Genomic DNA, 18,125 nt, shown 5'->3' with positions numbered 1-18,125 from the left:
TTGGCACAGAAATACTCCATCAAACGCGCAACTTTTTTTTTTTTACTTTGTCCATGCAAAGTTTTTTTTTACTTGTTTAGCATGGGAATCCAAGTCTTTAACAGTGTAAAAATCTTGCTATGCATGAAAGCATTTCCCCCACCCCCCTTTAAAAAACAATCAATATTCTGTAAATATGGTCATTTGCACACTTGATATTTCCTAAATTGGTTACAATGTTTGGACGGAACCCTGCAAAAACAATAATAAAAAAATATGCACAGTAATAAACAAATATAGAAATAAACCCACAAAACTAAAGATAAATAAATAGATAAACAAATAAATGTGCAAATAAATGCATAATCCACATATTACTGCACCACATATTACTATACCACTGCATAAATATATATATAAATAAATAATTAAATGTGCGAGGAAATAATCTGTGTTTATATCCCCTTGTCCCCTTAACATGCTAAAGAGGAGGTGTCAATCAAACATCAGAAGGCGGTCTGTATGCCACCATTGGCTGATGTTTGATTGACACCTCATTAGCATTAGCAAAAAAAAAAAGAATAAACAGTTAAAAGAAAAAGACTTTCAGTTTAGCATTTCCTTTGACTTTTTTATTTTATTTTTTATTTTATTTTATTTTATTAATTATTTAAGTATTTATATATTTATTTATGTAGAATTGTGTGGGTTTATTTATTTATTTGCGTATTTATTTGTTTTTGCAGGTTTTGTCCTCCATTAAAAATGAGCATTCTCTGTCAACACCAGCTGTCCATTACATACACACATATATTATTCATTCAAAGCAGAACACAAACACCATCTTAAACATCAGGAACTGTAGCACAGTGTTTTCACTTGTTCTTTTGTAGATTAAAGTGTGTTCTGCTGCTCAGTATTGCCAATTTATAATGAAATTAGTTAATTATTTTTGTTAAAAAGTCGGATTACTTTAAATGTCGGATTACTTTAAATTAAATGTCTATTACTGCCTTTCAGGCACTTCACTTGAGTTTCACATTTAAAACATGGTGAATGAGGCTTGTAAATGAGGTTTATTTTGCTCTGCATGATAGATTTCACATCCCAATAAAACACACTGACATGTATAACAAGTACATTTATAATGATAAACTCTGTTATTATGAATATTTTCTTGAACTGATGCTTACAAAAATTAAAGACTATAGATTTGTTTTTGTAAAGAATAAAGTTTTTTCTTCAGTTCACATTTCAGTTTAGCATTTTAAAACGGGTCATGTGAAAATTTGTCAATAGAAGACTATTTCCTTCAGTCATTGATAGACACATTTCAGCTTCTTTCCCATTAGTGACCTGTAGGTGTCGCCGACTGCTCAATAACCTGTTCAGTGAAACTCAATGATGGTGGCTCTGTCATTATTCTCAGAGACTGACACGATTCTAGCTGTGAATAAACAACAATCCCAATGGTAATATTAGTTTGGCGTGCTGCTGTGTTTGACAGATGCGTAATCAGAGTGAATCTCGTCTTTACTGAAGACGGCTGTAGCGTCGCTGAGAGACTCTTCATGCTTCTGGAAACTGACAGACGCGTACAGGAGCCCGTCAGAGGGGTTTGTGGGTAACTGGACTGTCGAATCGAGAGGAGTTGATGCAGGATCTGAGTCTTGAATCTCTCCTTGAGCCTGTAAGAAGCAAAATCTCCCATGAAGTGTTAGTTCTGAGACAGTAGCGGCCTTTGCTGTTTCCCAACAGTAGGGGTCTCCACTTGTGCTCGAAGAGCCCCGGCCCCCGCCATCACACCACACACACACCAGGGCCGGAAATTAACTTGGAACAGAATACCACCAAAATTAATAAAATGCTCACAAAATTCAAGATTTGTTATTAATATTTAAAACAGCCGATAACTAAGGATATAGAGTGCTGTTTTTGCGAACATCAGCTCTATTACAAATGTGACGCCTATTGATTTCACACACTGTGCAGAGCTAAGTATATATACATATATGTTGAGTGTAAATGTAAATTTTTGACCAAACTCTTCCACTTTTGATGTTATTTCTAGTGAGAAATTACTATTGTAGCAATTAAATATTTGTTGAGTTATGACCAAAGCGGGCCAACTGGGGCTTGAGGAGCGGTGATGAACAGAGTCAGGAGATGGTCAACACCGCTGCTCTTTCCCATCATATTAGATCAGGCTACCTGCTCAACATTTAAGACATTTGAACAATTTTCAGCTCAAAACTCACTTTCAGACACCAGCGAGTGTTTGAAAGAACCTCCTTGTAATCCGATGGGTATTCTGATCACCGTATGAGGCAGAAATATATTTATATGTGACGCTAAATGCTACGAATGCTAACCGCTGTGATAATAAATACACATATGTTTATGAAAAATACTGCTTAAAGAACTTCATATATGCTCATAATCGAGTATTTATTTGGTGTCATGTTCATCATTGGTCTTCCCTGTGCCTTTGTTGAGACCGGACTAATGCATTCACTAATGCAGGGATCTCCACACTCGGTCCTGGAGGGCCGCTGTCCTGCAGAGTTTAGCTCCAACTTCAAATAAACACACCTGAACCAGCTAATCAGTGTGGAGACCCCTGCACTAATGCATCCCCTCCGCTTAACTGGTGTAACTCATAACTCCTGTTTTCTGCTCGTGAGCTCCCTCTGTTGCTCTGGCTGAAGGGATAACAGTATAGAGAGACAGTAGAGATCGCTCAAATCTCCACAGGTCGCATCACTTCATGGACAATTAACAGAAATACTCACTCTTTCTAAAGAAGTATGATGGAAACATGAGGTTTTATCAATATTGTTCTAAATGTGTATGCCTTTGGACTTTATTGGAGTTGTTTTGATCCTGTCATAAATAAATGGAAGCAGGTGCTACCGAATAGGTGTGTGATCTGATTACTGTCACTGTCACTTTTTTTTATTGTAAAGCATTGTTCAGATATCGATGCTGGAATCTTAAGTCTTTAAGGAAAGACCAAACGTTCGTACTCCAAACGTATTTTAATATTTGTCTTGTCTGTTTAAGGGGACAGGGGCTCTGATTTGCAAAAGCCGCCTCTGTTGGAATGTAGAGCACACTAAATTCTCCAATATGAAGAACAGATCAGTTCTGAAACTCACCACTTCATGATCTCCTGCCTCTCTTCTTCTGTCTGATGATGAAATGATGCCTGTGTGAACAAGAGCAACATCTCAGATTGAAAAAATGAGGGATGATTTTAACTGTATGTGTATTTCTGAACAGCAGAGGGCGACCAACTCAGATTTACTAAACGTGCAGTAGTGTGTGTGTGTGTGTGTGTGTGTGTGTGTGTGTGTGTGTGTGTGTGTGTGTGTGTGTGTCTCACCTTGTTTGCGGTTATATTTTATTTTGAGCAACACGAGCACTAAACACACAGCCAGCAGGATCAAACCCACAGAAACAGCAACTATCACAGGAAAGCCTGAAATCACACAAAGAGATCTACAAGCATTCACACACATTCTGTATATCAAACACTTTATTTCAGAAGATCACTTTGTGTTCAAAATGAGAAACGGATCTTACCGGACTTTTCTTTATCCTGGGATATTTCTCCTTCAGTGTTAGGTGACTTTGTTTCTGAAAACACACAATCATAGAGTGTATTGGTTAAATTAAAAAGAGCAACAAATCCTGTCAAGAAATCACACAAAGGGATTGTCACAGAGAAACACTGTAAAATCTAATTAGTTTACATTTACATTTATTCAGTTAGCAGACGCTTTTATCCAAAGCGACATACAACTGAGGAATGCATGAAGCAATCTGTCATGAAGAGGCGAATAATCACAAAAAGTGCCTGAAATACTAAGGTCTGGACATTGCTTAGAGTAGCATTAGCTAGAATAGGGAGGGAATAGAGGAAAAATGGATGGAAGACTTATGGAGATAAAAATGGATGGAAGACTTATGGAGTTAGACTTACTTAAAGCATGCAAACGATTGCCTCAAAGAGAACTAAAGTGAAATTGGAATAGTATGTTGTGCTGACAAATGTTTAATTAGTATAGTTCACTTCCACGAGAGTTCTAGTGACTAAAAAATAACTAATTTATGTGAGGAGTGAAAAATAATCCATCTGTAATAATAGCATTTCTATTCATTTCCCACTGATCTGAAGAGCTGAAAGAGTGTTCACAGCTCTCTCTCTCTCCACTTCCTGTGTCAGATATGAGTCATTGCACATTCATTCGATGTCTGGAGCTCAATCACCTTACGTGACTCAATACTGCCCTCCTGCATGACGCTCTTTTGTGTGTTTACTTCCTCATCCTGTCTCTGTGAAGAACGAACCAATTCTACATTTCTACACGTGAAATAAGAAGCTAATAAACACAGATAACTATGGCATATGTTTTGTGTGTGATTTAATGCGATTCCGGCTATTTATATATCAATAATGGATGTTTACATTATAAATGCTAAGCAGGTGTAGTAATTAGCTCCATATAAAATGTTAAATATATCATCATATGAATGAAATCCACATTAGATTGCGACTGGAAGGTAATACAAACACTCGATGGTGGTCTAAAGTGAGTTTTGAGTGAAATCTTAATCTGTTAAATTGTGTTATGTAGCTTGATGCTAACTGTAGCTATATTGCACCTGTTGTGCCAGCTATATCTATTTTATGATCTGTTTTGTTACAATAATTCACATAAGGTCCCGGGAATATGATTTTTAGCTTGCTTGGAGGCAGTCGTGGCCTAATGGTTAGAGAGTCGGACTTGTAACCGGTAGGTTGTGGGTTTGAATCTCAGGTCCGGCAGTAATTGTCGGTGGGGGGAGTGAATAACCAGCGCCCTCCTCAATACCACAGGTTTTAGAATTTATTAATATCATCCACAGATTTGAAATGAAGACCACTGTGATATCACTGAGATAGTGTTGAGAAACAGGAAGTAGAATGTCCCCCCGGTGACCGATATTTGAACCACCTCCTCTCAACCTGCTCAACATTTTGAGTTCATAATGAGTTTACAGATCACTCACTGAGAGTGTCACTGTATGAGAAAGGTGTGATGTCACTGTGATCATCGCATGAGCTCACGTGTTGACTGGGGAGTGAAAGGTCCATTAAGGATTGCCCCGCAACAAAATGGCATTCAAACCAATCAATTAATCCAAACTTGGTTTTCTGAGTAAAGGCATAGTATGTGAGTACAGATTTCTAGATTTTTACAGTTAAGTTAGGACATTAAGTTAACTAAAAAGTATTAGTTGGAACAACTGTTGAATTTTACAGTGTACTGAAGAGCTTTTCCATGCATAACGATTTGAGTTTAGATCAATGATGTGTTTCCATTGTATGGACAAGAGCCAAAGTCTTTAGATATGCCAAGACATATTACTAATGGGAGAAAGTGCAATGCACAATATGGCAGAATAAGTCCTGCCTTCTTGAGACAATCACTCTCCCAGAAATGTGTTGTTCCAGGGTGGGATGTCAGATGAATGTTCAACAGCATGTCCTCAGTAAAAATGGTTAATAGAAACCTTATCTGCACCGTACTAAACTAAAAACTAAAACACAAAAGCAGCAGATAGTTTTAGTTAAACACAAGGGTTTTTGTTGCTTCCTGCTGTCTGTGGTTCAGCTGGTGTGAAAATGACTCTGTTCATCAGACTTTACCACAGCATGTTGCTTTAAAGAGACAGTACATACAAAAATGATCACACTGTAATAAAAAAAGCTGTAGGACACTGAAAAAGGTGCTGTAATTTTCTGCCAGAACACTATCCATTAAGTTTACAGCAGAGGTGGACAGTAACTAAGTACATTTACTTGAGTACTGTACTTAAGTACAATTTACTTGTATCTGTACTTTACTTGAGTATTATTTTTTTCGGGAAACTTTGACTTTAACTTCACTACATTTGAAAGACAAATATCATACTTTTTACTCCACTACATTTCTATCAAGGTCCTCAAAGTCGAAAGTCGTTTCTGTAGCAGCTTTGAAAGTCAATGATTGTGAATGATTTTTTTCGTCTTTAAAAGGTTTTTTGTTGTTGTTTTTTTGCAGACAGCCTATCAGTAATCACTCTTGTAGGGTCATGTGAAGTTTCCCAAAAATATCAGTTTATAGCAAAATGGAAGAAGGCGGTTCCTCTGCGCAGTGTGTGCACCCATGGCCATACTTAAAAAGTATGTTTCAGTTTTCTGAAAAGATTAAAGATTAGTTTAGTTGGCATACACTTGACGCATGTCTCATAAAATGCTCAAAAATGTAAACGGGAGAAAGAGAAGAGTAAACAGTTGGGAGAACATCGGATGTGTATCAGTGTATTGGATCCCTGCATTTATTGGATCCCTGCATTTGGCCTTAAAGTGACAGCAGCTTTGTAAAGAGCTTTGTAACTTTTATACAAGTATTGAAATTAGTTTAAGGTAGTTGTATGCTAGCATATCGGATGGAGCATCACTGACTGGCTTAAACCACCATGGTGGCATAATGTGCATTTATACAACAATGCAATAATAATAAAATAATGCATTGACAAAAAATTTTTTTTTACTTTTGATACTTAAGTACTTTTAAAAACAAATACTTCTGTACTTTTACTTAAGTAAAAATCTGTTTTTAGAGCTTTCACTTGTAACCGAGTAATATTTGACCAGTAGTACTTTTACTTTTACTCAAGTAATAGAGTTGTGTACTTTGTCCACCTCTGGTTTACAGACATTTCATTTAAACCTCAATTCCTACAGTATTTTTACAGACTTTTCTTAAAGTGCATTCAGGGCCCAGAAAACAGCTCAGGGTTCAGAGGGTTAAAGAAGTTCTTATTGAGAATTAACTGTGGTTTAGATGTTGATGTTTTGTTGGAAATGTTTCGTTTGATCAGTGTTTGATTTATTTAATCAGTTTGACTTGAACTTAACATTCGTTTTTCTCTGGCTGCTGTAACTGTGTTTGTTACCTTCAGTCACATTCAGATGAACTTCAGTGAATACGAACGACCCAGAACTCTCCTCTGCGCACCAGTATTTCCCAGAATCCTCTTCTGTCAGATTGTTGATGTTCACTGTGAAAACTCCAGCTGAGGTTTGGTCAGTCAGAGAGAATCGGCTATTTGTTCTCATATACGATGAAACACGAACTCCGTCTCGGACACAGATATTCGGCTGATCTCCTCTACAGAACGACCTCTGGAGACTCGAGAGATTCCTGACGGACTTACAGCTGATGGACGCCGATCCTCCGACAGACGCTTCACGAGTGATCACTGGAGAGAAGAACATTAAATATGATAACAGAATGATCAGAAACACTGAGATGTTCCCAGAAAACACCCTCACCATCTTTCATGACGATTATGAGCTCAGTGGGAAGGTTAAACGCATGTTTCACTGCACACCAGTATATCCCAGCATCCTCTGCTCTCAGGTCACTCAAGGTCACAGTGAAGACATTGAGTTCAGTCTCATCCGTTACTGAAATCTTTGGTTTATTAACGTGGGCTTCATCTGATTGAATAATTTTTTGGGCATTTGGAGCGAAACACATTCCTTTGCAAAGATGCTTTACTTCTGTTGAATATTTCTCATCATAAGGGCATCTGATCTCAGACGAACCTCCTTCACGTCCCACCACTGGAGGCAATAACAGTCAAAGAAAGGGTTAAAGGGATAGTTCAGTAAAATTAAAATTCTGTCATAATTTACTCACCCTCAAGTTGTTTCAAACCTGTATGAGTTTCTATGTTCTGCTGAACACAAAAGAAGATATTTTAAAGAATGTTTGTAGCCAAGCAGATAGAGCAACCATTGACTACCATAGTAGGGAAAAAAATACTATGGTAGTCAATGGTTGCTCTATCTGCTTTGTTACAAACATTCTTCAAAAAATATCTTCTTTTGTGTTCAGCAGAACAAAGAAACTCATACAGGTTTAAAACAACTCAAGGGTAAGTAAATGATGACAGAATTTTCATTTTTGGGTGAACTATCTATCCCTTTAAGTGTTTATATGCTGTAATCTATGCGTCTGTTATTTGATGTATGGTGACTGTACGTACTAGTTGGTGTGAGTTTGTGTTGATTGGTGAGAGAGACAGAAGTCAGATGTGTGTGTCTGGTTTCTGCTCCACACCAGTAAACTCCAGCATCTCTCAGGCTCACGTCTCTGATGTTCACTGTAAAAACTCCTGCTGAACTGACAGAAAACTCAAAGCGCTTCTTCTCTGATGAACTGATGCCTTCACATATCTTCTTCTTGTTCACTTTGCAGAAGTGTTTGAAGGTCTCGTTGTGTTTCTCAGGGAAATCGCAGGTGAGTTTCACACTTTCACCAATAATAGCAGATGTGTAGCTTAATGCTCGAAAATTATCATCTATTCACACAAAAAATGAAAAACATGTAATATCATATATATCCCAGATAGCAACATTGTGTCGGCCCAGATCTGGCACTTGTGGCATACTGATCTAGCCCACATGCTGCGTGGAATGACGGCCCTTGAGTGGACCACTCCTGTTTGCCAGATCTGGGCCACAAGCAGGCCAGAGCAATGCCACTGGTCAGCCAAGAGCAAAGAAATAAACCAGAACTGAGACCTTATCTGAGCCACAAAATCTGTGTATATTAGACATGGAGTCAGCTCAGCCTTAATAAACCTGTTAACAAGCAGAATCACTGAAGAGAGAAGAGAACAGAAAAAGAGACGAGCAGAAAGACAAGAACTACAACTGACTTCAGCCACAGCCATAGATGAAATCAACTGAAGATAAAAGAAGACATTAAATCTCTGAAGATCTCAGCAGAGGAGGATTAAACAACTCCACAAACAGCATTACCAGCTGACACATTACTAACCAGACTGACTTTATTTCTGTCAGACGACTACAGAAGCTCTTATTGAGAATTAACAGAGGTTTAACGATAATGTGTTTCATCTGAAGTCACCATGACAGTGATCAGTGTTTCCATTAGTTGGGCTCTTTACTCTTATTAAGTGTCTTCCTCTTTTGGCTTCTGTGAATGTGTGTCCAATGTTGTGTGTGGAATGTTGGTCCACTCCTCTTTAATGGCTGTGTGAAGTTGCTGGATATTGGAACTAGCTGTCGTATACGTTGATCCAGAGCATCCCAAACTCAAGGTCAAAGCTGAAAACTGGGATGTTTTCAGCTTCCAGGATTTGTGTACAGATCTGTACACAATTCCTGGAAGCTGAAAACATCCCAGTTCTTGCATGCCCAGCATATTCACCGGACATGTCACTCAGTGAGCATGTTTGGGATGCTCTGGATCGGCGTATACGACAGCATGTTCCAGTTCCAACCTGATCAACTCTATGTGAAGTTGATGTGTTGCACTGATGAGGCAAATGGTGGTCACACCAGATATTTACTTTTTTTTGGACCCCCGGGACCCCCCAATAGAGTATTATCTTTGCAAAGGAGAAGTGCTCACTAACACAGATTTACACAGATTTGTGAACAATATTTGAGAGAAATGGGCCTATTGTGTACATAGAAAAAGTCTTAGATCTGTGAGTTCAGCTCATGATAAATGGGGGCAAAAACAAAAATGTTGCGTTTATAATTTTATTCAGTGTATGTGTAATATATAATTATATATACATATATACGTATATATGTATATATATGTATATATGTATATATGTATATATATATATATATGTATATATATATATATATATATATATATATATATATATATATATATATATATATATATATATATATGTGTATATATATGTGTATATATATATATATATATATATGTGTATATATATATATATATATATATATATATATATATATATATATATATATATATATATATATATATATATAAATATAAATATAAATATAAATATAAATATAAATATAAATATAAATATAAATATAAATATAAATATAAATATATATATATATATATATATATATATATATATATATATATATATATATACACACTGAATAAAATTATAAACGCAACATTTTTGTTTTTGTTATATATAATTGTAAGTGTCCAGGATGCTCTTCGCTCCTCACTTTACCTGAATTGACTGTCAGTTTGACCTCAGTGAACAGACCATTGTCATTGCTATTCACTCCACACCTGTACGTCCCTTCATCAGCCGTGGTTAAATCAGTGAGAAAAACCTTCAAAAGTCCTTCACTGGAATCATCAAACATGTGCATATTACCACGATACTCCCATTGATTCTGTCTATTAACCAGGATCTTCTGTTGAGAATCTTTCTGGATGAATTTCTCATTTCCTTTGAATTCTTGTGGAAATGTACAGGTGATGAAGACTGATTTACTGGAGTAGGCCTGAACCTGGACAGAAGTCATTTGACCTGCAAAACAACATTCATTACATTATTAAAACTCAGGAGGGATTTACATTTCTTATTTAGATCTGTAAGGATTCTTGAATTAAAAAGAAACTAAACTCACTGTAAACATTCAGATGAATCTCTTTAAAGAAGGTCATGTGAGTAATTGATGTTTCTGAAGGTCGATCATCTGATCTGTATCTCTCCACTCCACATAAATAAACTCCATTGTCCGCTGCAGAAATGTCTCTAATGGTCACAGTAAAATCATCTTTATCACTGTCAGACAGAATTAACTTCTCCACTGATGATCCTGAGCTGTTCATCACATGGACAGGATCTTTGTTCAGTCTGTAGAAGACTTTGGTGTGTGTTTTAAACTTATGATCATATTCACAGTGGACCTTGATTGTTTGTCCAATATACTCGTCCTGGACAGCAAACGTCCCACAATGAGGCTCTGAAAATGATTTCAGCAAAACCTTGTCACATGAAATCTTAAAGCTGCGGTCCATTACTTAAAAAAAAAAAAACATGATCCAAAGTCACACTCTTAGAATAAAAGGTACAGTAGAGGTACAATTTTCTTCCTTGGTGAACAAAACATATAACGGTAACTTTAAAAGGTACACAATTGGTTTTACCAATACAATTATACCATTGTGTTCCTCTACTTAGAGCAGGAGTAGACAAGTTCAGTCCTAGAGAGCCCCTGTCCTCCAACCCTGAAAGAAACACTCACCTGCCTGTAGCCTTTTGAAGACCTTGATGAGCTTGTTCAGGTGTGTTTGAATAGGGTTGGAGCTAAACTCTGCAGGACATCAGCTCTCTAGGACCGAACTTGCCTACCTCTGACTTAGTGGCACAAAAATGTGCCATTAAGGGTCCCACCCCAGTGACGGCCTCTTTTTTTTATTTTGAGTGCAATTATTGAGCAAGTACATAACAAGCCAGTGTTCAATACTACTGTATCTCCTTACTGTAGCCCGATTCACAACGGTAAGCTTATAATAATGTATTTTTTTTTACTTTGAGTAGTACTGGTAGGTTTCCACGGGAAATACGTGTTTGCCTTTGCGTCACGTCTGTATACATGAAGGAGTCTGCGGGTGGTGGATCATATAAGACTCTTTTAAAGCAGCTGTAATAATTAAGCTTGCCATTTTGATGGCGGATTGTAATCAAGAACGGTAAAGACAACCATCCTTATCGACAACTGGTGAATCACCAGTAGTAAAAAAGGGACTATGCTACCAGGGCCCTTGTGAAAACAATAATACACATTTTGGCAGGTCTTTTAAAAAGATGGCGTGAATGATGCTATGTTTTGAACTGGTTTAAAATGGACGCGGAGGTTGCTTTTTTAGACTGGACAGGTAAATTTTTTTTATGGTTTATTGGGTAGACAATGCTAATTAGATTACACTAATACACACTAAATACACGTAGTCATGCAGTGTTGATGTTGTTAACATTAACGATTTGAGAACAAAGTATAACAATAATTTGCACGGTTTGGCATTTATGTGTTAACTTTGCGATCGTTAGATTTAATCACCATTAGATTTATTGTAGAACTCTATTTATTTAGTCGGTCAGATCAAAAGTGGCAGACATTACTTGTTCAGATGACATTTTCTGGTGATTATTTTAGTTGTACTTCCAAGATGTAGTATCTTTAATTCTGAAGAACAGGATCCACACCGGTGCGGTGACATACTCCTCAAAACATTAGATTCATCTGCGCTGAGGAGCCGCCGGAGCACAACTCACGTAAAGATGATAATTCAACAAGTAACTGCAGTTGCATGTTTCAAACAGAGATGGCGACCAAGAGGCAAAACTTACAGACTGCAGCTTTAAAATAAATATTACTATTATTTAAGTCATGAACTTTGGTATCTCTGTTTGAAATAAAATATATTGTTCCTTGCATTTATTATTTTAGGTGTGCTCTGGTTGTTTTTAGGTATATTTATAGTTGCCTGTGATCAGAGCAGATGTGTCATCAACATCAAAACATACTGACAGAAAAATGTACATTGTACTAGAAATATCTCCTGAAAATGCTGACCGTTGTGGATCAGTGTGAGGAATGGAAACTTTTTTGAACGTTTATGTGCTCAGTAATTCATTTTTGTAGATTTTTACTCAAAATCTTCCGTAGTGCTCTTTTAAAAGCACTATAACAAATAATTATTCCAGTGAGTTATAAAGTCTCACACGTACCGTTGTTCACCACTAGCTCAACATCACGACTCCATGTCTGACTGTTTCCACATGTATATTTCCCATCATCCTCTCTGCTGAGGTTGCTGATAAACACTGTGAAGAATCTGCTGTTTTCATCATCATACAGAGCCAATCTCTCGTTATAAACCCAGCGGTTCTGAATCTCAGTACTGATGCCTGTCTTACAGCTCTCATCTCTGCAGAAATACTTCCCTTTATGCTGTTTATCAGTCTCGCTCTGGTTCTTGTACATGCACTTGAACATTAAACTCCCTCCAGTGCATCCAAACACACTGAAACAAAGCACCTGACCTGCCAAACACAAGTTAATTTGCTCTGGGTTATTATATATTATCAATCTAGATCATGTCATATATTATTTGACCCAGCCTGACCAGCACAGAACTGACCTGAGATCAGGCAGAGAGTGATGAAGATGAAGATGATGATGGCAGCCCTCATTCCTGATTGACTTCAGTCTCACAGACATCCAGAGAAAAACCAGATCCGATCTCAATCCAGTGAAAGCAAGAACTGATCAAATGTGTTCCTTGAATGCGATGTAAGTCACTATCATTAGAAGTGCACACATCCTCTGTCTGACTTTCTCACGTCTCTCTTCCTTATTCTCTATAACGGTTCCACCCATCTGCAACAGGGCGGTAAGTGTTGCGATACAGAAATTTCATAACATCACCACATCGAGGATTAATGCTGCATCTGATGACAAAATATTTTGCTTTCACTTTGACAGTAATTTGAGACTCCTTCACCGGCGTTTCTCTTGTGCAAAGTTTGCAAATTACATACCCAATGGCTCAACTTTTGGGTAAAATATTCTATATTCTATGGGACGTGACATTTTTCTTCATCACCACCATCACCCAAAAGATAGAAGAAAGACTTCAGCCACAGCCTTAGATGAAATCAACTGAAGATAAAAGATATTAAATCTCTGAAGATCTCAGCAGAGGAGGATTAATTACCTAAAAAGACCTAGAAATGGATTGAGACGCACCCTGTGATCTAAGAGAATAAGGCTCTTAGTGTTTGTCATTTGCACGTAATTTAAGACCCATTTGTGGATCACACATCATTTCACTTCTGCTTTCAGAGGAAATCAAATTGTCCACAATCTCGCAACCATTTAAGAAGGATTTCTGATTTGGTGTTCTCATGTATCCATATCTATTAAAAAAGATAGATAAACGGATCTCTCCTGTTTCTTTCTGAGAATCTGAGTTGTTTGGTCAACATAAAACAAGTTTTTTTCCAACGGGAACCACCATTTTCTTTCAATGTGCGAGACATTTGATTCACATTAGCCACTATTGGTAAATAACTAGAAGAATAACAAAGTGCGGCTATTTGCGTTACACACCAATGTGTTTATGATTATGCCATGATATCTTTGTAGAGCTAAAATAACTGGAAGCGAATGAGAAGTTAGAAATGGCCACGCTGCTCTTAAAAATAAAATTGCAATGCTACATTCCCGACAACTCCGATTCCCCCCCCCCCCATCTCTTTCTTGGAAATAACGTCTAGAACGCCACTCAAAGTCGGACATTCGACCTGTGAACATCGATCAACCCCGACCTCAGACAGACGCGTCATTTGACGTCACTTCCAAGATGTTGGCAAGTTCTGCTTTCAAGTCAAGTCAACTTTATTTACATAGCGCTCATTGTTTCAAAGCAGCTTCACAGTGTTAAACAGGAAAATAACGCAACAGATTCTGATTCGGCTGTACAGCCGCTCTGGAGAAAACGGTGATGATATCAGCTCATTTCAGTTCTCATATAGTGTCAATGCGGGCGGATCAGTAATGTAGTTGAATATTTAGGCCCAATCCCATTTCTACCCCTTAGCCCATCTCTTTCCCCTACCCCTGGATGCCAGTTTCTCCGTAGCTTGCTGAACACACTATTTGGGTGATTGAACACATATTAATAATAGTTATTAATAGTTAGTAAATATATATCTGGTCATTCTTCATAACGCAGTCAATATTTACAATAAATATCGCCTGTAAACTCTTGCGTTACAAAAGGCAACGACTGACTTGACGTATAATAATGTATGAACATTATCGCAGCACCACAGTAGAAAACGAAACCATATCTGTACCGGGCGGCTCGGATCAGCACGGAATGGACTGGTTAATAAACAAAGAGAACAGTTTGGCCCGATGGAAAAGCTGTATCATTCTGTATCATCTTAGGAAACTCTGGCTCATATGTTTTTGAACTGAAAACGATCTCCATTTTATTAAGTCCAAATACTGCGCTAAACTCTGTTGGGAGTGAGTAATTTGTTAAACGTGCTCGCGCCTGATTTTTGTTAGATATAGCCTACGCACTTCATTGCTGTTCATACTGGTTAAATGTCACAGGACACTAATAAAAGAAACGGGGTATGATGACGTGTAATGGTATAGTAGGGGGGGTCCCATTTCTTTGGGGAATATTTTCACCCCTACGCCTTGGCACTCTGTTTCAAGGGGCAAGGGGTATACAATAGTATTGGGATTGGGCCTTAGTGTCCCCAACTGAGCAAGCCAAAACCAAAGGCAACAGAGGTGGACAAGGAACAAGGAACCCAAACTCCATCAGTGACAGAATGGAGAAATAAACCTTGGGAGAACCCAGGCTCAGTCGCTCAGTTCTCCTCTGGCCAACAAACAAACAGTGTGGGATTGGTTCAGGCAAACATTACAAGTCAGAAGTCATTAGATTGGAATATTCTGAATATTTGTTCAGTTCCATCCGGTTGAAGACCGGAGTCATCACGCCAGAGACGGGTTTGTTGAGGATCAGTGTCACTGGATGTCGTGATGGAGAGTCTAGTTGACACGGTCCAGTCAATGAACATATATGTAAAAACAAGCTTTAAAGGGGTCATATAATGGAACATGCACTTTTACAAGTTGATTGTACGGAAATGTGTGTTGGCAGTGCCTGTACACAACAATCCTATAATGCTAAAAATCCATCCAATGTTTTTTTTTTTTTTAAATCTCCTTATACGTTTTCCCCCGTCTCAAATCAAGCCGTCTGACCACGTGATGTCACACGGTGTACACCCCTCCCACGATTGTTAATTGACAGCAGCGTTTCAACAAAGACCCGCCCTGAGCGAGCTGTCATCATAGTTTTTTTTTTGTTTACATTGTTGTTCACATTGTTTACATTATATTTACATTGTTGATACGCTTGAGCAGAATGGCGTCTAAGGGCGTTTTCACACCTGAAAATCCGCACCAAGGTCCGAACCAAAGTTCATGTTGATACATTTTATACATTCGGTTAGTTTTGGTTTGGTTTCACATTGCAATTATGTGAGCGCACTAAAGAACTTTACATGACACACTTGCGTCCACTCGTCTTCATCTATGTGGGCGGCATCTGGACATTGATTGGTTTGTAAACGGACATGCGTCTGACGTCAGCGTCTTTGACAAGAGTGAATGAACGGACGCATATTGTTGCCACTATTGAGCAGTGCGCATTGCTTGACTATTTTCTTTTCGTTTACGTTTAAAAGTGGACATTTCAAGCTTTATATACACATATTTCTCATGTTTGTGAGACAAGTAGCTGCTGAGTTTTGGTTTATTTGAGACCCGCTCCAGTTTATGTGCAAAGCATGTGATCGCTCCCAATTATTGTCTGCTATAGACTATTTGCTTCTTATTTATTAAATCCAGGCAATTCTTTGATGAAATGTTGATTAAAATTAAGATACAATTTATACAAAACAAAATTCACATTAAAGAAACGCTTTCTAAGCAAAATTATACAAAATTTATTTCAAAATAATTTCTGACCTTCTGTCTACTGACATATTGCTCATCTTTTCACTTTTCATAATCAATGTAGCCTAGATTAAATTTTTAAATAACATTATAATATTTAAACAAACAGGAACTTCCTGTAAATGGTCTGAAAGTACGAACCATACAGAAAATGCTTTCGATGTTTTCCGGACCGAGATGACCTCTTTTTGTCGGACCAAATTTCGTCTGTTTGGTCCGGACCTTGGTACGGGGGAGGTTTCACACCTGTAATTTTTATTCGGACCAAACTGAAAAGTCTGAAAATCCAGATCAAACAAGGTAGGTGTGAAAGTGCCCCAAGCGATTGTGGTGTTCTGTTCTTGGGTGTAATAACGAACACAGCAGTCATTTTGTTGTTCCCAAATCCGAACCGCTGAAGACGCAGTGGCGGAGTTGTTTTCAAAGGGAATATTCACCCCGATCAACAGCAATGCTTTCATGTGTGCATGAATCATTTCTCAGCAGACTGCTTTATAAACCAGGGTCAGTATAAAGCAGGTTTTGCTAAGAAGCTGCTCCTGCAAAAAGGATCACTACCAACTATTCATGTTCCTGCTGCACCTTCAGAAGAAGTGAGTGTAACATTTTATTAACCTTTATATTAATCTTTGCACGCTTCACGATGAATGCGGCTAAAATTTACAGGCAGGGTAAGTTACATTACGACATGCTTTCTATGTATGACGTTCTCAATATAATTCATAATCCCACGTTTATAATGCACAACACGTTATGGTTAATGTGTTATTACAAACTGTGTACGCTGGTGATAAAGTTAACAATGAACTAACGTATACATCAGTAAACACATAGCATTCGTATCTCACTACGCTACTCTGCCAGTACAAAGATAGATCAAAGTGATATTACGTTAACCAACCATTCAGAAACGTCCTGTTCAAGCCTTAATTGTCGAACTTCGTTAGGGTCGTCATCTTGTTCCAGGTCCGACTCCGGTTCAAATTGATAAGGTTGCTCAGATGTGTCCTCAGAGACTCCTGCTGTCATTCTTTCTCCAAAACATACCCTCAACTGTTGTCAAGGCAACACTCCACGTGTGTGGTTTCGAACCCTACAGAGCAGAGGGGCGGGGTGAGCAAAGCTCATTATCATTTAAAGTCACATGCACTGATATGACTTGCTGAAAACAGAGCTCTTTTTGACCAGGTAAAATTAGTGTTTTCTTACAATACTAATGAGAATTTTTAATTAAAAGTTTATCACAAACTTTTCATTTAGACACCAAAAAAATCATATTAACTTGTACAAAAATGGCATTATATGACCCTTTTAACATTAGACATTAAGTTTATGTAATACCTTCGTTTTTGCTTTTTGTCACTGTTTTCAAAGTGATTATGTTGTTTTATTTTTGCCATAATGTACATTAAAACACGATATGCTCTCGTTGAGTCATGGCGACATCATGTAGTCAACGTGTCCTGTGAACTCACTGAAGTGAGACATTTCATTTGGGATTTTCCCACACCCAGCCTCATCTGGAACGCAGCAATAGAATCATAGATGTGTATACATACAGGGAGTGCAGAATTATTAGGCACGTTGATTTTCTGATCATATTTTTTTTCCAGGCACATTTGACCAATTCCAAACCACAGTAATCCTAATAACTACTATTGATTTAGTATTTAATAATGTATTAGTGATATATAATTGTTCATGAAGGCTGGAAATGAAA

The 18,125-nt window shown here is 37.6% G+C and overlaps 1 protein-coding gene across 1 annotated transcript; it reads right to left on the bottom strand.

Annotated features, from left to right (window-relative positions):
* Positions 1 to 1,036: 1,036 nt before the first annotated feature.
* Positions 1,037 to 13,222, bottom strand: LOC307124457 (polymeric immunoglobulin receptor-like). The gene is made up of 11 exons (XM_079813663.1): positions 12,999 to 13,222; positions 12,586 to 12,900; positions 10,478 to 10,816; positions 10,072 to 10,377; positions 8,065 to 8,379; positions 7,346 to 7,639; positions 6,967 to 7,272; positions 3,565 to 3,618; positions 3,365 to 3,460; positions 3,138 to 3,187; positions 1,037 to 1,667 (listed from the first exon to the last, which is right to left on the bottom strand). Exons 1-11 carry the CDS (start codon positions 13,048 to 13,050, stop codon positions 1,458 to 1,460), a joined length of 2,337 nt encoding a protein of 778 aa, XP_079669789.1. The 5' UTR covers positions 13,051 to 13,222; the 3' UTR covers positions 1,037 to 1,457.
* Between the last annotated feature and the right edge of the window lie 4,903 nt (positions 13,223 to 18,125).

This window comes from Gobio gobio (assembly GCF_949357685.1).
Source record: "Gobio gobio genome assembly, chromosome: 3".
Classification (NCBI taxonomy): domain Eukaryota; kingdom Metazoa; phylum Chordata; class Actinopteri; order Cypriniformes; family Gobionidae; genus Gobio; species Gobio gobio.
The sequence above is the reverse complement of the archived record's forward strand: the minus strand, read 5'-3'. Positions and strand labels throughout refer to the sequence as shown.

Coding starts and splice junctions, on each gene's coding strand:
- LOC307124457 (XM_079813663.1), bottom strand. CDS start 13,050: ATGAGGGCTGCCATCATCATCTTCATCTTCATCACTCTCTGCCTGATC. Junction 10,817..12,585: donor TGAGCTAGTGGTGAACAACG/GTACGTGTGAGA, acceptor AATCATTTTCAG/AGCCTCATTGTGGGACGTTT. Junction 7,640..8,064: donor ACACAAACTCACACCAACTA/GTACGTACAGTC, acceptor TATTGCCTCCAG/TGGTGGGACGTGAAGGAGGT.